This window comes from Moesziomyces antarcticus (genome assembly GCF_000747765.1).
Source record: "Moesziomyces antarcticus DNA, scaffold: scaffold_v10008, strain JCM 10317, whole genome shotgun sequence".
Classification (NCBI taxonomy): Eukaryota; Fungi; Basidiomycota; class Ustilaginomycetes; order Ustilaginales; family Ustilaginaceae; genus Moesziomyces; species Moesziomyces antarcticus.
The window spans coordinates 345,301-365,721 of record NW_014639002.1 but is presented as its reverse complement, the minus strand read 5'-3'; the positions used below and the strand labels follow the sequence as shown (position 1 = coordinate 365,721).

Sequence of the window (20,421 nt, the reverse complement as noted above, 5' to 3'; positions counted from 1 at the left end):
CTAACCTGCCGTTCCGGCGACTTCGAGCGTACCTCTCTTGACTCGGCCTAGAAAGTAAATTCCAGGTCCTGCCCTCCTCGCCTCGCGTCGCGTCACGTCAAAGGGTTGGTCCGCGTTCCGAACTTTGGCCAAGGCGCAGTCAAGTGGACCCTGAATTAAGGTTCTAGCCGCAGTACGCAAACGTGTCAAATGGCTCATCACGACCCGCATCCAACCAATCTGGCGTTTGCTCCAATGTATGAAGCTAGCCTCTCAAGGCGGCATCAGCTTTGAGACTGACCATAACATCGCTTGTCATCGATCCAAGCTCATACATCCACCCATGTGAGCGACCATCGGCTCCAGGCTCAGCTTTTCCAGACGGTCGTCCTCCAGCATGCCGGAATCACGAGCACTGTCGCACTCCTCCAATCGTGGAGATAGCACGCAGGCTGAGCACGACCTCCAGGCTCGTCTTGCAGCAGCGGAGAGGCACGTCGCCCTCGCTCTTCACGACCACGATTATGACCAGCTTATTGCAGTGTCCACCGAAGCGCTGGAAAAGAAACCCAAAGTGATGGACAAGAAGGTGATCAAGTCACGAAAGAATCTGCTGTGGGCACGATCACATGCCTATCAACACAAAAACTCGCACGAGCTCGCGCTTCGCGACGCAAAGAAGGCCCTCAAGCTCGATCCCCATGATCCAGGATCATTCCTCCGTACAGCCGTCATGCTAGCCAACGCTGGACACAGCTCACAAGCAGAGAGCTGTCTGGATCAGGCCTACGAGCTTGCACAACGACTCGATCCGCCCACCAAAGCGGAATGGCTGTGCAAAATCCAGAAGCAGCGACGCGCGCTCAACCACGGCAAGACGAGTCCTATCGATGTTCTCCCGAACGAGGTTCTGGTCCAGGTGGCTCAGCACCTCGACCTTGGCGACCTCTCCGCGATGGGCCAAACGTGCCGCAGATGGCGTCAGACACTCTTGTCGATCCCGGCATTGTGGCGATCCATCACCATACCAATCAAGGCGAAGCGTCTGTCAGAGTCCAAGTACAAGTCATGGTTGCAACATGTCGAAATGTGCACCGCAAGGGCCAACAACACACTCGAAAGTGTCACCTTCGTCCCGCCTTTCCCCCTTGCTTTGCTCGACAAGGTTCTGGACCTCCTGCGTGGCTCGGCTGCGACCCTCGTGCATCTGGCTCTGCCGGTGAATAACCAACAGATTTGCTACTCTCGGCTATATCGCTACTGCCCCCGACTTTCCTCCGTCGACAGCACTGGGTGCGATGGTAATACTCCACGGGAGGACTTTGGTAGGCTCTTACCTTGCAGCGAAGATGCGCTTCTGGAGCCATTTTCTCTACAAGTATTTCGCTCAGGCTGCAGTAGTCATCATCCCAGTCTCGTCAAACACTTGCACAGCTTGCGCGTATTCGAGTGTTGCCCATGCGGGATATCTGACGCTCTTGCGAGCCGAGCCGATAACTTCACAATAACGAGGGATGATATCTTCCAACTCCTCTCGCAGCTGCTCAAGGACAATGCAGCCACGTTGCAAGAGCTCAGTCTACCATTCGGACTGCCCACGACTAGCCATGGTGGGGTAACGATGTCCATCAACTTTCCCAAGGCAGTCAAAGCAGTTTTAAGCTCGCCTCTGATGCTCCAGTTCCGCTTTCCTAGCTTGCTAGACCTGGACCTGCGCCTGGACACGACCCTCAGCGACGATGTTCAACACCGTCTCGTCGCACTCCTGGCCACGAGCCCGTGTCTGCGAACTCTCAAGTTCTCGGCTCCAGGTACAGCCGTACGGCACGAGATTTTGACAGCTCTGGAGCACCTTGCAGATCTTCAAACACTCGACCTCAACGATGCAGGTTGTGCCACGGGGTTGGTCGCCGCATTGCTTCCGACAGCAACCAGAAGCGAGTCTGGAAAAAGCCGGATCAATTGGCGCTTCTCGAGGCTGCGAGAGCTCAAACTCGATGCTTCTATGTTGGATCTGACAAGGCTGGCTGCGGCCTTGATTGTGCGCGACAGTCTGTTGAACGGCGAGACGCTCCAGGAAGCCCATCAGGTGTCTAACGAGCTTCTTAAGGCGCTGAGCCACAACACGTCAACGCGTACCGCGTCAGCTTTCCAGCGAGGCGCGCGGACTAGCGCCCTACCACTGTCCAATCAGGAAGACAGGAGCCCTCGCCTGGACAATGCGCCCGAGCATTCGCGTCTTGTCAAGCTGTGCCTGACGAACCTGCGCGAGCTCCCAGAGGACGTCGAGAGCGCACTGCGCTTGACCGTGCCCGAGCTTGAATGCTCGTACAGCCCGCTTTGAGCTGCATCTCATCGCCCGCAGATGCGCCGCTTGTCCCGTCTCTGCGCCTCCGCCCCAATCATCAAATGCTGTGTCTCCATCACTCATGTTCGTCCGTCAAATTGTTGCTGCAGCAATGGCCAAATGCATTCCCCAAATTGCAATGCAGCGTACAGAAAGGAAGCAGACCTCAAACGGCATCGAGGCGCTGGATGACGGAATCGGCGTACTCGTCCATTCCGCCGCCGAGCAGTCTCAAGGTGCCGTTCTGGAGCAGGTACGTCCTGCCTGGTTCCTTTGCTGCCGACTTAAGATCGAGGTCCGGGTCATCTTCTTCTGCGACTATGTCGTCTTGCTCTTCTTCGATGGCCGCCGGGTCGGGGGCGAGTTCGATGATGCGTTTGACGGCGTATCTGTCGTGGCTGACGAGCAGGACGGCTCCGGTATAGAGGCGAAGTGCTTCGATGAGCGCATCGATCGTATCGCTGTCGAGATGGGTGGTCACCTCATCGAGGACAACGAGGTCTGGGCTGAGCCACATGACTTCGGCCAGACCGAGACGCACGAGCTGTCCACCACTCAGGCCGGTGAGTGGGATGGTATCGGCAGTGCGACCTTTGAGGCCGAGTTGGCCAAGGAACGATCGCGCATTGGCATCGCCTGCATCGGGGAAGCGCTCGAGGAAGTGCGCAAGAGCAGTGACAGACTGGCTTGAAAGTTCCTCGAGAGTGTGTTGGGCGTAGATGCTGATGGTCGCGCGTGCGTGCCTCTCTACAGTGCCCTTGGACGGAGTGAGCTTGCCGACCATCGCATTGAGCAGCGTCGTCTTACCGTGTCCATTCGGACCAACAATAGCCACCCTTTCGCCAGGTCCAATGTTGAGGTTGACGTCCTTGATGGTGTCTTTCTTCTGCCCCTCGTAGCGCACGCTCACGCCATCAAGATGCGCCAAGCTACCCGGGAACCGCAATGGTTCCGGATCAGCAAACGAGAACCGAATTGGCGCATCGAGCTCCTCGATGTCGGGTCCACTTCGATGCGAGAGATAGTAGCCCACCATGTCCCTGTTGAGCTTGAACCGATGACCCTTGCTGTTGACCTCGAGACCCCATCGATCGTCGAGCTTGCGCTGCCTCTGCTTTACCATGCGCATCTTGTTATCGTCGCCCGACTTTTTCGCCGACTTGGCCGCCTCGGCAATCGACTTCTGCACCGCCGCCTTTTTGCGGTCGAGCACCTCCTGCTGGCGCAGCTTGTGCAGCCGTTCCTGGCGAGTCTCGCGCTCGTACGTGGTGAGGTTGCCTTCAAAGTAGGTGAGCTTCTCCTTGCGCAGGATGATGAGCTCGTCGGCTACGGCGTCGAGGAATTCGCGGTCGTGGGAAACAGTCACAACAGTGTGCGGGATGGACGCGATGAACTGCTGGACGAACAGCACGGCGGGGAGGTCGAGGTAGTTGACCGGCTCGTCGAGAAGCAGGATGTGCGCGGGCTGGAGGAGGGCGGATGCGAGCGAGGCGCGACTCCTCCAGCCGCCCGAGAGCGTCGAGTAGGGGGCGTGGATGCGTTCGGCAGAGAAGCCGAGCCCGTGAAGAATCTTCTGGGCGCGTGCCTCGGTGGTGATCGCATCGACCTCGTCGAGAAGCGCCTGCGACTCGAGCAGAAGCTTGCCTGCCTCGGTGCCCCATTTGGAGCCATCTTCGGGCTGAATGGGCGGTGGATGCGCCGCCTCGGCGTCTGCCTCCTCAAACTCCTTTTCGGCGACGAGCAAGTCCTTTCGAGCCCCATAGCCGCGGGCCCCAGACCACTTGACAGCAAGCTTACGTGCTTCCCTCAGTCTGTCCTTGGCTCGATCGAGCCGAACCTTGAGCACTGCGTCTCGAACGACCTCTTCTTCCTGGTTCTCGAGCACGTTGCTGAGGAGCCTGCTTTCATCCTCGGCCTGGCTGCGTTCGGAATCGCTGCGAATGACGACTTTGAGCACGGATGCGTCGGGATCCTCATCTGCAGCACGTGCATTGGTGAGCTGGCTGACGAAGAGGATCTTGAGCGTCCTTGGGAGACCGGGGATGAGCTTTTCACCGATCGCGGTGAGCAGGGTGGACTTGCCCGTTCCGTTGCGCCCGACCAGGCCATAATGCACGCCGGCTTTGAATCGAAGATGCGCGTCGGAGAGCAGATCACGCCCGGCGAGCGTGACTGTGACTTGTTTGAGGTCGATCTCGAGCGAGCCGGTGTCGGTGCAGTCGAGGTGGAAGCGCGATTCCTGCGAAAGCGCTTGGATGAGACGCACTTTTGGATCCGGGTTGTCGAGATACAGGTTGGCTGTGACCGCATTTGAGAGCTCATCATCTGAGCTGGTCGCCTTCTTGGCGGCAGACTTGGCTACTCGTTCGCTCTTTTTGCTCTTCCTTGCTGACGCTTTTTGAGAGTGGTGGTCCGCGGAGCTGGAGGCGGGCGTGGCTGAAGACGACGCAGCCTCCGTCGAGGCAGCCACGCTCGACGTGGCTCTCGAGGACGATTGATCCGAATCAGCGACTCCGCTCGTCTGCGTTGCTGGCTCTGCAGTGGTAGCTGCGGAGGGAGGGCTGATCTTGACAGCGAGACATGCTTCGACGATTTCAAGCACACCCTTCTTGCCTACGCCAGCGTCGGTCAGGACCGGCCGGAGCTTCTTTTCAAGAGCAGATTTCGCTGCATCCTTACTATCATACGGCGAGGAAGCATGCTCTGTCAAGGCAGATTCGAGCTTCGAGAAGGTCTTGAGAGCTTTGGCGGTGTCGACCACCGACTTGGGAATGGTGTTTAGAAATGGCTGGATGTCCACCATGGTGGGAAGTGTGATACTCGCTTATGGTCCGGGAAGAGAAGAGCCCTCCGATGAAGCATGCCTTTTTATGCAGGTTCCCCTGCTTGACGGCGACGAGAAGTGAGCTTCAGCCGATAGATGCTTGGAGGATGTAGTAGAGCATTGATGGTGCTGGTGCCACAGGTTTTTGCAGCGGAAAAACGGCACGCCGGCGTCCCTCCACACGGCCGCTGCACCTTGCATGTGGCAACGGCCCATTTTCCGAACTCCGCAATCCGAGAAAGTCGGCAAGCCGAGCCAGAGTCACACGGCTTGGCAGTGCGCGCTCCCCCTCTGAGTCACAAGAATAAAACTCGGAATCCGGCTTGGCACCCTGGGGAATGGCAGTGACACTAGCCGAGGCGGATCTCGAGTCATGGTGCCTGCTTATTTCGGGCAACGGGTTCCGAACAGAATGCGTGCGTTGGTGCGGTGATGTGGTACATGGTCTCTGTCGTTGTGATGCAAAATGCAGTTCGAAGACTCCAGCGCTGCCGGTCAGCTAGGGTCCGAGTAGATGCGCACCAGCATCTCTTTCATCTCGAGTCGGCTAGCGCGGCGCCTGACCGCTACGTCCGCGAATGTGGCCAGGGCCGAGCCGGGCGGCATGTCGACCTGGCGCAGAAGTCTCGCACGGCTGCCGTCTCGGACGGAAGCGAGCATGGCAGACGAGATGTCCGACTCGTCCAGAGGGAATGCGAGCGTGAAGAGCGCGTCGTTGGTGATTCTGCGTGTGCCGTTGCGCGACTCGGCCTCAGCGAGCACGTAGACCTCGCATGACTGCACAAAGGTCCGCACCACGACGGCAGTAAACGTCATGCTCTCGCCCACCGCCACCGCCTCTTCAAACTCGAGCCCGTCGAGCGACACCGTGCCCCACCGACGTCCGCGTCCGACGTGACGCACGGAGAGCAGCGCCGCCTCCTCCATCCAGTCCATCAACTGCCCGCCAAACAACACACCCACCGAGTTGGTGTGCTCGGGGAACACAAGATGCAGCGTCCGCACCACGGTCTTGGCCACCTTGATGGGCTTGGAAAGCTTGGCGGACAGGCGTGCGCGCGTGAGCTCGTGGTTGGTGTGTGTCTTGATGGGCGTGTTGGTGCTCGACTGGTCCAGGTCGGTGTCTCCTTCCCTCTCCTGGGCAGGCTTGAGCGGCGAAAAGATAGACCTGCGCCGTGTTGATGGCGTCTTGGGCGGTGAATATGCGCCTGTGGAGGCCGAAATGGGAAGGCTGGGGCGTGCGGTATTTGGAGCGCTCGGCGAGGGCAGAGGTATGGACCCAGACTCTGGGATCTTTGATGCAAACAGGCTTGCAGATGTGGGTGCAGTCGTCGAGCCGGATGAGGCGTCGGCGTCCGTAACCTGTTGAGCGAGTCTCTCGACGACGCTGAGTGGGTGGCGGAGCGGAATGTCACCGGAAAGGTTGACTTCGACCATGCCTTGTTGGTGATTCACCGACACTGCCGGGTCGCGCGACACGTAGGCCTGAACGACAAATTCGAGCTCAAGCGCCTCGAGCTGACACTCCTGCGACGTCTTGGTGGCGCTGGGAAGATCGGTCATGTCGCTACCAGCGGATCCAGAGAGCAGGTCTGCGCGTTCGATTCTGAGTTTGCCGGGAGTCCATGTGCCCGACTCGGTTTCGGCGCGCGCCCTCCAGGTGCCGCCAGTTCGGGAGATTTCTCGCACCTCGTCTTTGAGCCGCTTCTTGACTTCGGTCGAGACGCCATCTCTGGCTTCGCCCTTTTTGGCATTGGCGATTCGCTTTGCTCGTCTGCGGCCGGCCAAGATGTGTCGCCTCGCCTCGAGTGGCGTTCTTGGCAGCAAGGGCTGCAGTTGGGGCTTGGGCGACTTGGTTGAGGGCGGTGGTCCGATGAGCAGGGAGGTCAACTTCTGCCATGCAGACGCCGGGGCAATGCTTTGACGCGATGCGAGTCGTACCCTCGGGGGTGGTTGCGGGGTCGAAGATGCCGAAGCAGCGGCAGGGGGACCAGAGATGGCGACAAAGGTCATGTACGCGTGGCTGACGTATTCGCGAGCGCCCGAGCGCGGATCCTCTTTGACGACTCGAACACCCACTTCGAGACTGCTACCCCAAGCGCGATTGACGGAGGCAGAGAGGTGTACAAGATCGCCGAGGTAGATGGGCGCTAGCAGGAGCACCGAGTCGACACTGACGGTGACGCAGCTCAGCTCCGCATGCTTGCGCGCCGACACACCGGCGACGACGTCGATGAGCTTGAAGAGCGCACCTGCGCGGATCTTGGGCAGCGCATCCGAGGCATCGTCGGACTCGGAAGCGAAGCGATTGACCAGCGACGCGCCTGAATGAAAGGCATTGTCGCACATCTCGAGCGTGATTGGATAGGTGACCTGCACGGTGCTCTCGTCGGTTGTTTTGCCGTGCTTGGGCCGCCTTGCATCGCCTGAGCTGGACGAGGTGCTACCGCGCCTTTGTTGTGCTTGTGACTGAGCCGAAGTACGTCGCCCATCATGGCTGTTCGCTGAAGATGCGGTGCGAGTCGCCTGAACGTATGCCGTGGTCACGCTCGCCGCCGAGCAGAGAAGGAGAAGCGCGCCGGCACCGATCACGCCGGCGGTATACAGCTGCGAGGGCGTTGCATCCCGCCAGGATGGTGAGGCGGTCATGCTGATTGGGCTCGGACGGGAAGCATACGGGATGCTGGTTGCAAATGAAGGGCGACGTCGATCAGGGACCTTGAGGTTATGATTCAGTCACGATGCAGGGTCCACTCCGATTCGCACCCGCTTCGATGCCGGAAGCGGTCATCGGCGTGGAACTTAATCGAATTTGTTTGATCAAATAGGCCTAACAAATATCACCCTTTTTTGGCAATGAGCCCTAAATCAGGCACCGCCATGTGCGCTGTGATTGGCCGAGCCTGTTGGAACTGGATCGAAAACCCCGCTCTAATCAGTCCGCATGCTTGATAGGCGGCTGCAGCGGTCACACGGCCAAGCAGTCGCATACAGTACAGCAGTAGGCGCCTTATCGGCTGCCTTGTTTTAGCCGCCGCCTCGTTCTGCAGCTGTGACGCCTTGCAGCGACGCCTGGCAGCTCAAAGCTGAGTCGGGCCGACTTCACCTCCACGACACCCGTCAGAGTCGAGGTCTGAAGGTGGCCCGTCACTGTGGGCCGTGCTCGGGCCGTGCTTTGCCTTGCTTTGCCCCGCCAATCGACTATCCCTCTCTCTCTCTTTGACCTCCCTTCCAGCTTGGCCGGCCATCTGTTCCTGAGCTACTCTGCTGATACTGTCTCTCCCTTTCCGCTCCGCGTCCCGCGCGTGCTGTTCACACTCAGCCTGACCGCCTCGTGCACACTCCACACTGCTCACCTGACCAACTCGCAACCCTCGGCCCGCCGTAGCTATCAGTGCGCCCAGTCAAGCAGCTCGTCTGTTATCTCGCCTTTGCAGCCTGGCACGTGGTGGCTGCCTCCGCTACATCCGCGCTCGAGCTTGTTGCAGACGCCCTCTCCAGCATCTAGCTCAACTGTCACAAGCGGCGCCTGCCAGACGCTCTAATAACCGGACATCAATCAGAGCGCAGACCTCGATCCTTCCTCCACCCGCATCCTTCTCACTCGCTCGACACCCGCTGCAACATCCAGCCGCCTCCTCGTCGGCAGTGCACACTCCACTGTATTGGGCATCGCATCTTCTCAGCTCACAACCCAACATCACACTCCCAAGATGGCGGACATAAAGCAGACGACCAGCGTTCACTCGGTCGTCTCCGCAGGCGCCGGCGCCGACGCCAGGCTCGCCTCCATGGGCTACGATGCCGAACTCAAGCGCAATCTCAGCATGATGACCATCCTCGGTCTCAGTTTCTCCATCATCGCCGCCCCCTTCGGTCTCAGCACAGCCTTCTCCATCGCACTCACCTGCGGCGGGCCCATCACCATCCTCTACGGCTGGCTCCTCGTCTCGATCATCTCGCTCTGCATGGCCGCTTCGCTTGCAGAACTCTGCTCCATGTACCCCACCTCGGGCGGCGTGTATGTCTGGGCCGCCTTTGTCGCAACCAAAAAGTGGGCGCCGCTCACCTCGTGGATCGTCGGCTGGGTCAGCCTCGTCGCCAACTGGACTCTTTGCCTTTCGATCAACTTTGGCGGCGCTCAGCTCATCATGGCCGCCATCTCCCAGTTCCGCAACAACGAGTGGGCCCCTCAAGCGTGGCACACAATTCTCACCTTCTGGGCGTGCATGCTCATCGCCGCCGTCGTCAACGCCTACGGTGTCAAGTACCGATACCTTGACCGCCTCAACACGCTCTCCTTCTACTGGACTGCCGCTGGCACCATCATCATCGCCATCACCGTGCTCACCCGTGCTAAGGACGGCCGCAAGGATGCCAAGTTCGTCTTCTCGGGCTGGGAGAACACCAGTGGCTGGCCCGACGGATGGGCCTTCTTCGTCGGCCTTCTGCAGGCCGCTTACACGCTCACTGGTTACGGAACCGTCGCCGCGCTCTGCGAAGAGGTGTCGGAGCCCGAGAAGCAGGTGCCCAAAGCCATGGTCTATTCCGTGCTCGCAGCCAGCATCACCGGCTTCTTCTACCTCATCCCAATCCTCTTCATCTTGACTCCCGATGCCGCCGACCTTCTCTCCACCGCCGCTGGACAGCCCATCCCCGTCCTCTTCTCCCTCGCAACGGGCTCCGCTGGTGGGGGCTTCGGTCTGCTCTTCATCATCCTCGGCGTTTTCACCTTTGCTGGCATCGGCTCGCTCACCGTCGCCCTCCGCTGCACCTGGGCCTTTGCTCGTGACGGCGCCATTCCCGGCAGCAAGTACTGGAGCAAGGTCAACAAGACGCTCGACCTGCCGCTCAACGCGCTCATTCTCTCGACCATCGTCGTCTCGCTGCTCGGTCTCATCTACCTCGGTAACACGGCCGCCTTCTCGGCTTTCACCGGCGTCGCCACCATCTGCCTTAGCATCAGCTACGGCGTACCCATCGCCGTGGCCATGTTCAGGCGCCGTGCCATGCTCAAGGATGCGCCATGGACGCTGGGCAAGTTTGGCTACGTGATCAACGCGATCACCTTCGTGTGGATCGTGCTGGCCACCGTGCTCTTCTGCATGCCCACCACCGCTACCGTGGAGGCCTCGACGATGAACTACGCCTCGGTCGTGTTCGCCTTCTTCTTTGTGCTCAGCGCCGCGTGGTGGTTCGCCTGGGGCAGCAGACACTACGTCGGTCCCCTCGGAGCGGCGCCAGAAGACGCCATGGCTCAAATCCGCCCGGAACATGCTCACTCGACCGCGCTGCCGACAGATTCGAAGCCTGCTGTCGAAGTCGCGAGCCATAGCTCCGAGGAGAAGGACGCGGCCCATAATCTGTAGATCCGCTAGAGCTCGCGAGTCTCCTTTTGAAACATTATCGATCGCCAAAGGAATTGCAGGCCTGTGTTGTTTGGTCGTGCTGATTTGAATGCGCCGAGATGAGATTGCAATCATTTCTGGGTGAACCGAGTGAGTGAGCTCACTCCCTGTCGAAAAGGACTTGGCCTCGATGTGTGAGTGTGGCGAAGCTGGAGCGTGAGTCGACTTCGTCGATCGTTCTGTGGTTGGAGAGTGCAGCAACGGAGCAACGTAGAGAGATGCGTTAGCGGCCATGCGAGACCAGTGTAGACCGAGATGGGATCCGACGTACTTTGTGCGCATCTCGCTTGCCCATGTCACGTTCTTGAGTGGTGCAGCTGTGAACGCGATGCCGAGCAGGATGACAACGAACGAGACTAGCGTCTCGAGCGTGATCTATCCGATACAGCCGGTTGAAGACAAGAGGCGTGGGGGTCAGCGTTTTGCAAAAGGTCATGCCACGGCGCAGAGGAGGGGAGCTTACGTCGAGCGGCATCGTGTTGGCCTCGGCACCAACAAGGCCTAACGCCTTCCTCAGAGACAGATCTGTGATTGCCGATGGGGGATCATGAAAGGGACGTGTCAGGATGAGTCCATTGGACCTTGCTATGTAGGCAGGACTGAACGCAAGAGGCTGCTGGATGGAGTTGATGCGGGATAGCGAGAGACACTTACGCTCATATGTCGAGTAGGCCGCGTGGAAGAACACGACTGTAGGATGAAGATGCGATGATGTGAAGGAGGGTTAACGACTCACGCCTTGAACGCCGCAGATCCGTGCGGGGGGGCGCAGAGCTTACGGGTTCCGATGGTGAGCAACAGCTTTCCTGCAGCTGTCATGACTGCAATTCTACACTTGTCTCGTGGGAGGAGCCGGATCGATGTCTGTCGTGAGCAAGGATGTGGCAGCGTTGCACGTCTCGAAGATTCGCGCACGGGTGGGACGAACGGGTCCAGGCAAGACAACGCCCTCCGCACGTCCACCCGATCGAGGCCTCTAATCGGCATATAGCCAGCTTCTTATCGGCGATGCAACATGTCTATCTGCAAGGGCCACAGCCGGAACGTCAGAATTTCCAAGACAAGACAGCCGTCCAGATCGGCGCCTCGCATGGCCCTAACGTAAGCTCCCAGCAGGCCGCGAGGCAAACAGCAACAGAGCCCATGAATGCAACGTTGCGGCGTCTGCATATCAACAAGACTGCCAGTTGACACGGCAAAGTGCGGATGAAGCGCCGTGCTCCTCCACATGGTCTCGATGGCTGCTTTCTCTCCCGTCTGTGCGCGGGAATGTGTTGTGGGAATGAAGAAGCACTGCTTCCAGCAGCAGCATCCAGCCTCTTGACTGTTACACAATCTGGCACCAGCATCCCATCCTCACAGTCGCCTTGAGGCTCGCTGAACATCATGTCGAAATCCGCTCGTGTGCTCTACTGGTTCCGTACCGACCTGCGGTTGCACGACTCGCCCGCCTTGCAAGCAGCTCTGGACCTCAAGCCCGCCGCGCTCTTCCCGGTATGGTGCTGGGACCCGAATTACGTCTACAAGCACCGCGTGGGTGTCAACCGTTTCCGCTTCCTGCTCGAGTCGATGAACGCACTCTCAGAGCGCATCACCGCGACGCAGTCCAACTCGCAGCTGCTGGTCGTTCGTGGCGAGCCGACCGAGCTGCTGCCGGAGCTGTGGAAGCGTTGGAACATCACCCATCTCGTCATCGAAAAGGATCCCTCCGCATATGGCCGAAGACGCGATACGCTCATCCGTGAGGCGGCCAAAAAGAGCAAGGTTGAGGTAGTCGCGGTTCAGGGTCATCACCTGTTCGACCCAGAGGAGGTGGTGAAGCGCAACAAGGGCAAGCCCACCATGGCGATGAGCACGCTGCAGAAGATCGTCTCAGACATGGGCGACGTACCCAAGCCGCTGGACGCTCCCAAAGACCTGCCACTGCCTCAGCTGAAAGACTCCAAGTCCAAGACACTCAAGGACCTGCTGGCAGAACTCGCCGATTCGCTCGACGGCCTTCCGCACTACACGGGCAAGGGCCGCGAAGGACCAGCCTCGGTAGACCTCAACTCGACCGAGCTCGACGGGCAGCGCGACAAGGAAGTGACGTGCTACAACACGGTCAACGGCGAAGCCGCGGAGCTGTTTGCAGTGCCCACCCTCGAGTCGATCGGCATGGATGCGAGCAAGGGCAGGGACACCATCAAGGGTGGCGAGCCGCTGGCGCTCGAGAAGCTCGCCAAGATCTGCAAGGACGCCGAATACGTCGCGACGTTCGCCAAGCCCAAGACCTCGCCAAGCCAGTCGGCCGAGGATCCATCTACAACGCTGCTCTCGCCCTACCTCAAGTTCGGCTGTCTCAGTGTGCGCAAGTTCTGGTGGGACGTCGAGGAGGCCAAGAAGAAGTACAAGGGCGGCAGCAAGACTGGGCCTCCGGAGAACCTGAATGGCCAGCTGCTTTTCCGAGACATGTACGCATGCGCGGAGCATGCGATCGGAGACGACTTCCAGCGCGTGCGCGGAAACGAGGTGTGCCGATACATGGACTGGTACCTGCCCACGCACTACGACAAGAACGGCGAAGTCATCCTTCCGCGCCCGCCCGGCGATGCTGTGAGCGAAGCCAGGCTGTCGGCGTTCAAGCTGGGCCAGACCGGCTTTCCGTGGATCGATGCGCTTATGCGCCAGCTCCGTCTCGAAGGCTGGATGCATCATCTCGGACGCCACTCTGTCGCCGCCTTCCTGACCCGTGGTCAATGCTGGATTTCGTGGGAGCGTGGTGCCGAGATCTTTGACGAGTACCTGATCGACTGGGATCCGTGCTCAAACCCGGGCAACTGGATGTGGCTCTCGTGCTCGGCCTTCTTCACGCAGTACTTCCGCCTGTACGGACTCGCGACGTTCCCGGCCAAGTACGACAAGACGGGCGCGCTGGTGCGCAAGTACTGCCCCGAGCTGGCCAAGTTCCCGGACAAGTACATCTACGAGCCCTTCAACGCGCCCAAGGACGTGCAGCAGAAGGCCGGATGCATTATCGGCAAGGACTATCCGTTCCCCATGCTCGACGAGAAGGAGACCAAGGGCGAAAACATGCAGCGCATGAAGATCTGCTACCAGGCCAACCTGCACGGCACGAGCAAGGAGGTGCTCGATGGCAAGGCGGACGACATGCTGAGGAAGAAGCATGGATTCAAAGAGCCCAAGGAGTTCGACTGGAACAACCGACCCGGTGCCAAGATCCCTGACTGGGCCAAGCCGCCAAAGGGAGAGGAGAATACCACCAAAGGCGCCCCCGACTCCAACGGTGCCGCCAAGAAGGAGGACGAAGAGGACGCTGACGATGGCAGTGATTCGGACGATGCCGTATACAAGCAGGAGGACGAGCAGAAGGAAGAACGGCCCAAGAAGCGCAAGGGTGCAGCTGAAGCAAAGAACGGCAAGGGCAAGAAGACGAAGAAGTAGAACTGCGCTCGATGTAGAATGCGACCCTTTATCTCAGCGGGCAATGGCTGTCATCTGATCATTGTGCAAAGGAAGAAATGTGACGCCCGTATCTGTGCTGGCCACTCTGGAAGCTGCTTGTGGTCGCTCAATCGGAGGCGTCTGTGTGGGATGAGTTCGTCGTGCGAACGGTGTAGGGATTGATCTTGGTCGAGGAGGATCGGGGGGTGGTTGTGCGACCCGGAGCAGCACGCTCCCACGATGTGAAGGCTTTGAGAGCATCGTGGGATCGGCTGCGAGGGGTATTGTTGGCACAACGCTCCTGTGGACCGGGATGGAGGAGATGAAGGGGGAAGGTGCCGTTCTGCAACAAACATGGCAATTGCACACACTCTGTGGCGACACAGCAAGATGTGTATGACAGCAACACAGGGAATTATCGGATCTATCGAGCAGCTGTGGCAGCTGTTGGTCTTGGCGCTGACCCGCTTTCCCTCGGAGCCCCTGCGGCGCTCGCGCTTCCAAAGACGATGCGGTCGATCCTGGCATCGAAAGCTGAGCTGCGTATTGGCCGGCAATTGATTGGCAGATTGCTCGCCTGCCGTTTCTCCAGCTCCTCCTGTGCAACAACTGCCTCTTGGTCATCTTTGCCGTCGATATCACTACCAGCTGCTCGTGCGAACGTTGTTGGTGGGAGCGAATGGAACGGATTCGCCGAGTACTTGAGGCATGCTGTGTAGACAGCCCGGAAAAGCGTGAGCATGTCGATGTCTCGCACCGCATGGTCGGTCAAAGAGAGCATGAGCAGAATGCGCAGCTTGGCGCACGTCTGGAAGCCGTAGATCGCCAGATCTTCGAGCGTGGAAAGCAGGCCGAGGTACTGCTCTGAGCTGGTTCTGTTGGACGATGCGCCCGGAGCGACGGCAAGCGCGGTGCGTTCGTCCATCACATCGAGTGCGGCATGGGCGAAGTAGTGATACCGCAAATCAGCTGCTGTCGATGAGCTTGGAGACCTTCCAAATTGGCGGACGTAGATAGGCCCGCCTCGTGGTGAGACGATGGCGAGTGCTTGCTGCTCAGCCGCAGTGCAGAAACATGATGGTTGTCAGCCTAGTGTCCGGCTTCTGCAAAGAGGCTACAATACGTACGATTCTTGGAGCTGATGTCGACATGGTCACCGGGTATAAGCTGGAAGGAAAGGGTGCCAAGCTGTGCTGCAGGTGACCGTGAAGATGAAGGCTGATGCGCGAATGCCACGAGGACGAGTGGAGCTTTGCAGTGGCTCGAGCGGCTCGAAAAATCGTGAAAAGCAAAGCGCGAATCTAACAGTCAGAAATCCCGCGGAAATGCCTAGCCACAACCGCTGCCGATGCTGTTCTGCCGCCTAGCACACCTGTGGCCATGCAGCTCGACAGCAGCACGAACGAGCAATGCTGCCAGGTTGACATCGAACCATAATCATGCATGGGATACAGTAGGTCGAGATAGCGACAAAAAAGAGCACCAATGACCAGTTGTGCTGGGCTATCAGTGCCACGCTACAAAGCCTGGAAACTGCGGAGAGTTCCGACCGATAAACGCGAAAGTCGAGCGGAGAGTGACGCCCAGCTCTGATACGCTCGAGCCAGTCGAAACTGTGCGGGAAAGTCGAAATTTTTGGTCTGTGCAGAGAGCGGGAACACGAAGCCTTATCTTCATGTTTGGCAGTTGGGCAGCCACCGACGACATCGAGTGGAGCCGTGGAGTGGAAACTCGGCTGAACCTTCGGTAGGGTCATGTGGCGAATTGGTCACCAGCTGGTTCTTGACCTTTTACCCCATCCCATCCCTTCGAATTCATCATGGCCACCGCAGAGCAAAAGAAGTTCGTCTCGCAGATTGACGCCAACAAGGCGGCGTTGATCGACCGCCTTGCCAAGGCCGTGTCGATCCCGTCGGTATCGGGCGACGCTGCGTACCGCAAGCACTGCTTCGAGATGGCCGACTGGCTGCTCGCCGAGCTCAAGCAGCTGGGTGCCACGGCCGAGCTCAAGCCTCTGGGCAAGCAGGTGCTGGACGGACAGGAGATCGAGCTGCCGCCCGTCATCCTCGGCGACCTGGGCAAGGACCCCAAGAAGAAGACCATCCTGGTGTACGGCCACTTTGACGTGCAGCCTGCGCTCAAGTCGGACGGCTGGGACACGGAGCCTTTCGAGCTCATCACCGACGAGAAGACGGGCCGCATGTACGGCCGTGGATCGACCGACGACAAGGGTCCCATCCTCGGCTGGCTCAACGCCATCGAGGCGCACCAGCAGGCTGGCATCGAGATGCCGGTCAACCTCAAGTTCTGCTTCGAGGGCATGGAGGAGAGCGGCAGTGTGGGCCTGGACGAGCTTATCGCTGCCGAGAAGGACACCTTCTTCCAGGGCGTCGACGCTGTCTGCATCTCGGACAACTACTGGCTGGGCACGCAGAAGCCCTGCCTGACGCACGGCCTTCGTGGCATTGCGTACTTCAAGCTGGCCATCTCGGGTCCCGCTCGCGACCTGCATTCGGGCGTGTTCGGCGGTGTGGTGCACGAGCCGATGACCGACCTGTTCACCATCATGTCGAAGCTGGTCACCGCCAAGGGCGAGATCCTGATCCCGGGCATCAAGGAGCTCGTGGCTCCTCTCACGGACGAGGAGCGCAAGCGCTACGACGTCATGGACTTCCAGCTCAGCGACATTGAGGGCGCCACGGGTAGCAAGACGACTGTGAGCGACGACAAGGCGGCGGTGCTGATGGGTCGCATGCGCTACCCGTGCCTGTCGCTCCACGGCATCGAGGGAGCCTTCTCGGAGCCGGGTACCAAGACGGTGATCCCTGCCAAGGTGGTGGGCAAGTTCTCGCTTCGCCTGGTGCCGGACATGACGCCAGAGAAGGTGAACGAGCTGGTGACCAAGTACGTCAACGACGAGTTTGCCAAGATCGGCAGCAAGAACACGATGAACATCACGAGCGAGCACGGTGGCAAGCCGTGGCTGGCCGACCCCAACCACTGGAACTACGAGGCGGCGATCAAGGCGACCGAGACGATCTACGGCGTGAAGCCGGATCTGACGCGCGAGGGCGGCTCGATCCCCGTTACGCTCACGTTTGCCGACACGCTGCAGAAGAACGTGCTGCTGCTGCCGATGGGCCGCAGCGACGACGGCGCGCACTCGATCAACGAGAAGCTCGACATCTCCAACTACATTGAGGGCACCAAGCTCCTCGGCCTCTACCTGCACGAGGTGGCCGCCATCAACTAAATGCCGGGGATGCCTTGATCTCTGGTGTCGACTCTGTCTGTAGATCTTTCGGAATGCCAACGACGAATCTCCCCTTGCTCCGAACGGCGGCCGAGCTGGCATTGACTGATGGAGAGCGAATGATTTGATGTGATTTTGTGATTGATTGGGCTGCAGCCCCCATGTCGTGTGACGGGAGGCCAGCGGTCACACTCGCCTCCCACGGCGCGACAAACTGTTTCGAGAAAGCGTTCGAGACTTTGCGCCGCAATTTCGAAACAACAGAGCGAGCGGGAAGCGTCCGAAGCGAGTGCAGCAGGGCAGCGCAGAAGAGGGCCAGCGCCAATCGAGCAGTGCAGGCGTATCCAACTTTATCTAGCACCCCTCGACTGTTCCGCCATCGCTGTCCAATCACATTGTTGGGCCGCCTCCACAGCGCGACTTTGGCAGCGCGCACCCCACATGGACAGCGTCGGATGCACACGCCTGCTTTGCAGCTCAGATGCATGGTGCTTGGCGTCTATCCGACTCGCCCTCCCTCCCTCCCTCCCACACCTCGCCGCAGCTTGCCATTGGCCCGTCGGTGCTTGCAATCCTTCCGAGCTCACCCCACGCCGTCCACGCTTGTTTTCGTGCTGGGTCACCCCGCCTCGACGCAAAACCCGACGAGCCTCTTTCGCCTCCCACCACCACCGTCACATCGCGGCACTTGACCAAGCTCGCATCCTCGTCCCGACGCACCGTGCCATGCCATTGCCACAACACCACTCAGCTCGCCATCCAAGCTCTTATTGAAGCATGGCGCCCCGCACATCCAACAAGAGCATCCCCGTGCCGCGTGACCAGGCCAGAGCTTCGGCACGTAGTGACGGACAGCAAGCCGCGTGGAGGAGCAGCCTCGACCTGGTGTGGTCCTACTCGCGCTCACAAGCATTCTATGGCAACAACATCGCCACCTCGCCGTCGTTTGTAGAAAGCAGGTGGGCGGGCCGCGATCCCGACGACGGCGACAGCATCTACGAGGACGACGAGGACGATCTCTCCGGCGACGAGAGCACCGACTACGATGCCAGCACCTCACACTCTCGCTCCGGCACCGATGCAGACACTGACGACGCCTCCATGGCGAGCGATGCAAGATTCGGCCCCTCGGACGAGTTCGACTGGGAAGGCGAGACCTTGCCACCCAATGCCACGCAACGCACACGGCGGCGCTCCAAGCTCAGAGACCGCCGGCTCGAGCAGCTCGAGAGCGCCGACGAGGACGAGCGCAGCAGAAGCAGGAGCAGATCGCCCAAGCGTCTGTCGGGACCGCGTGAACGCGCCTCCAACAGCAAGCTCAACCCCTCCCGCTCAGACGCCAACCGACAATCCCGCTACTCCACTGCGTCCGGTCATGTTCTTCGCGATCCCTTCGCCGATGATGAAGCCAATCTTGCCAACGCAAGTGCCGAGAATGCCCCCCTCCTTTCGCGCGACCCCACCTCGGACGCCGGCGTGCCCAGGCGCAAGTCGGCCTCCTACGGTGCAATCCGCCGCCACTCGGGCTCCGGCACAGTCTCTCACCGCTCCGAATCCGGTCTCCAGCAGCTGCACGAGCTCGGCACCAGCACCCTCCTTCAGTCTTGGTTCAATACGGTCAACGCTCTCGTAGGCGTCGGCATCCTCGCCTTACCTCTCGCCTTTTCCTACGCTGGCTGGTTCGGCGGCACCGTCCTCTTCCTCATCTGTGGACTGCTCACCAACTACACGGGCAAGGTGCTCGCAAAGATCATGTCCAAGGAGCCGTCGCTGCGCACCTACGCCGACATTGGCAGCTATGCTTTTGGGCCTTCCGCTCGCATCCTCATCAGCCTCTTCTTCTGCTTAGAACTCTGGGCCGTCTCGGTAGCGCTCATCATTCTCTTTGGCGATTCCATGGCCGCCATCTTCCCCGACGTCGCTCCTTCGGCCTTCAAGCTGCTCGGCTACCTCATCGTCCTGCCGTCCGTCTTCCTACCGCTCAAGTTCCTGTCGCCCATCTCGGTGATCGGCATCGTGTCCACCTTCACGCTCGTTGTCGTCGTGGTCAGCGACGGCCTGATCAAGAAGCACGCACCGGGAAGCCTGTGGGAGATCGCACCCACCACGCTCGGGCCACGCTGGAACCGGCTGCCGCTCAGCTTCGGCCTCATCATGTCGGGCTTCTCGTCGCATCCCATCATTCCGTCGCTGGTGCGCGACATGAAGGACCCGACCAAGTTCCCGCGCATGCTCAATCTCGCCTACGTCGCCGCCACCGTGCTCTACCTCGGCATGGGCATGGTGGGCTATGCCATGTTTGGCGTGAGCGTCTCCGACGAGATCACCAAGGACCTCGCGCGCACCCCCGGATTCCCCGTCGTGCTCAACAGCATCGCCATCTGGCTCATCGTCATCAATCCGCTCTCCAAGTTCGCGCTTGCCACCAGGCCCATCCAGACCACCTTTGAGATTCTGCTCGGCATCGACGATCAGACGGCAGCGAGGATGGAGATGCGCAAACGCAGGCGCTCCTCGGCAGCGCGTTCCATCACCAAGGCGCAGTGTGTCAAGCCTACCTCGAGTGCGTTGGAGGCTGAAAGCGCGGCGACAGACCGCGTCGCCCAGCTGACCACCGAGGCAACGGGTGCGCCGCTCTCGGTCTCGCCCCTTCAGCGTGTCTCGTTCGCCACTCCCCAGGTGGCCGCCCAAGAATCGTCTCCTGGCGCGACGGCGAACGGTGCGCTTGGCGCCGATCCAACGACGGCAGAGGGGGCAGCCGACGACAATCCGCTGGCGGGCTCAGCAGTGTCGATCCGTGCCGCCGAGATGGCGCAGAAATTGTCGCCGCGCATGCGACGCAACTGCCAGATCGCGCTCAAGATCGGGCTGACGGCGCTCATCGCCGTGACGGCCGTGGTGCTGCCGGGCTTTGAACAGGTGATGGCGTTCCTGGGTGCGTTCCTCGCGTTTGCCACGTGCGTGTTTGGCCCGCTGCTCGCCAATCTCAAACTGTTCGGTGCCGAGATGCGACGCTGGCGCATTGCACTCGACATTCTCATCCTCGCCGCCTCGGCCGTCATGGCCGCCACAGGCACCGTCTGGGCTTTTCTCTAGCGCACCTCTCTTTCTCGGTAGGAGGTCACGCGTGCAATATACCTAGCATTACACCTAACCATGTCCGCAC

The 20,421-nt window shown here is 60.0% G+C and overlaps 9 protein-coding genes across 9 annotated transcripts; 5 read left to right on the top strand and 4 right to left on the bottom strand.

The window, feature by feature from the left end:
• Window positions 1-376: 376 nt before the first annotated feature.
• Window positions 377-2,323, top strand: PAN0_008d3540 (uncharacterized protein; the record flags this gene model as incomplete). The annotated part of the gene is made up of 1 exon (XM_014801041.1): window positions 377-2,323. The coding sequence occupies one exon, from the start codon at window positions 377-379 to the stop codon at window positions 2,321-2,323; it is 1,947 nt and encodes a 648-aa protein (XP_014656527.1).
• A 169-nt stretch (window positions 2,324-2,492) lies between these two features.
• PAN0_008c3539 (p-loop containing nucleoside triphosphate hydrolase protein) lies at window positions 2,493-5,129 on the bottom strand (the record flags this gene model as incomplete). The annotated part of the gene is made up of 1 exon (XM_014801040.1): window positions 2,493-5,129. One exon carries the CDS (start codon window positions 5,127-5,129, stop codon window positions 2,493-2,495), a length of 2,637 nt encoding a protein of 878 aa, XP_014656526.1.
• A 516-nt stretch (window positions 5,130-5,645) lies between these two features.
• On the bottom strand, window positions 5,646-7,799 carry PAN0_008c3538 (thioesterase; the record flags this gene model as incomplete). Its single annotated transcript, XM_014801039.1, has 1 exon — window positions 5,646-7,799. The coding sequence occupies one exon, from the start codon at window positions 7,797-7,799 to the stop codon at window positions 5,646-5,648; it is 2,154 nt and encodes a 717-aa protein (XP_014656525.1).
• A 1,064-nt stretch (window positions 7,800-8,863) lies between these two features.
• PAN0_008d3537 (GABA permease) lies at window positions 8,864-10,519 on the top strand (the record flags this gene model as incomplete). The annotated part of the gene is made up of 1 exon (XM_014801038.1): window positions 8,864-10,519. The coding sequence occupies one exon, from the start codon at window positions 8,864-8,866 to the stop codon at window positions 10,517-10,519; it is 1,656 nt and encodes a 551-aa protein (XP_014656524.1).
• A 139-nt stretch (window positions 10,520-10,658) lies between these two features.
• On the bottom strand, window positions 10,659-11,377 carry PAN0_008c3536 (membrane magnesium transporter 1-like; the record flags this gene model as incomplete). Its single annotated transcript, XM_014801037.1, has 5 exons — window positions 10,659-10,737; window positions 10,830-10,933; window positions 11,022-11,083; window positions 11,213-11,248; window positions 11,338-11,377. The coding sequence occupies 5 exons, from the start codon at window positions 11,375-11,377 to the stop codon at window positions 10,659-10,661; spliced, it is 321 nt and encodes a 106-aa protein (XP_014656523.1).
• Window positions 11,378-11,944: 567 nt separating this feature from the next.
• Window positions 11,945-14,002, top strand: PAN0_008d3535 (DNA photolyase; the record flags this gene model as incomplete). The annotated part of the gene is made up of 1 exon (XM_014801036.1): window positions 11,945-14,002. The coding sequence occupies one exon, from the start codon at window positions 11,945-11,947 to the stop codon at window positions 14,000-14,002; it is 2,058 nt and encodes a 685-aa protein (XP_014656522.1).
• A 424-nt stretch (window positions 14,003-14,426) lies between these two features.
• On the bottom strand, window positions 14,427-15,153 carry PAN0_008c3534 (trafficking protein particle complex 2; the record flags this gene model as incomplete). The annotated part of the gene is made up of 2 exons (XM_014801035.1): window positions 14,427-15,053; window positions 15,130-15,153. The coding sequence occupies 2 exons, from the start codon at window positions 15,151-15,153 to the stop codon at window positions 14,427-14,429; spliced, it is 651 nt and encodes a 216-aa protein (XP_014656521.1).
• Window positions 15,154-15,821: 668 nt separating this feature from the next.
• PAN0_008d3533 (CNDP dipeptidase) lies at window positions 15,822-17,255 on the top strand (the record flags this gene model as incomplete). The annotated part of the gene is made up of 1 exon (XM_014801034.1): window positions 15,822-17,255. The coding sequence occupies one exon, from the start codon at window positions 15,822-15,824 to the stop codon at window positions 17,253-17,255; it is 1,434 nt and encodes a 477-aa protein (XP_014656520.1).
• A 777-nt stretch (window positions 17,256-18,032) lies between these two features.
• PAN0_008d3532 (uncharacterized protein) lies at window positions 18,033-20,351 on the top strand (the record flags this gene model as incomplete). Its single annotated transcript, XM_014801033.1, has 1 exon — window positions 18,033-20,351. One exon carries the CDS (start codon window positions 18,033-18,035, stop codon window positions 20,349-20,351), a length of 2,319 nt encoding a protein of 772 aa, XP_014656519.1.
• Window positions 20,352-20,421: the final 70 nt, after the last annotated feature.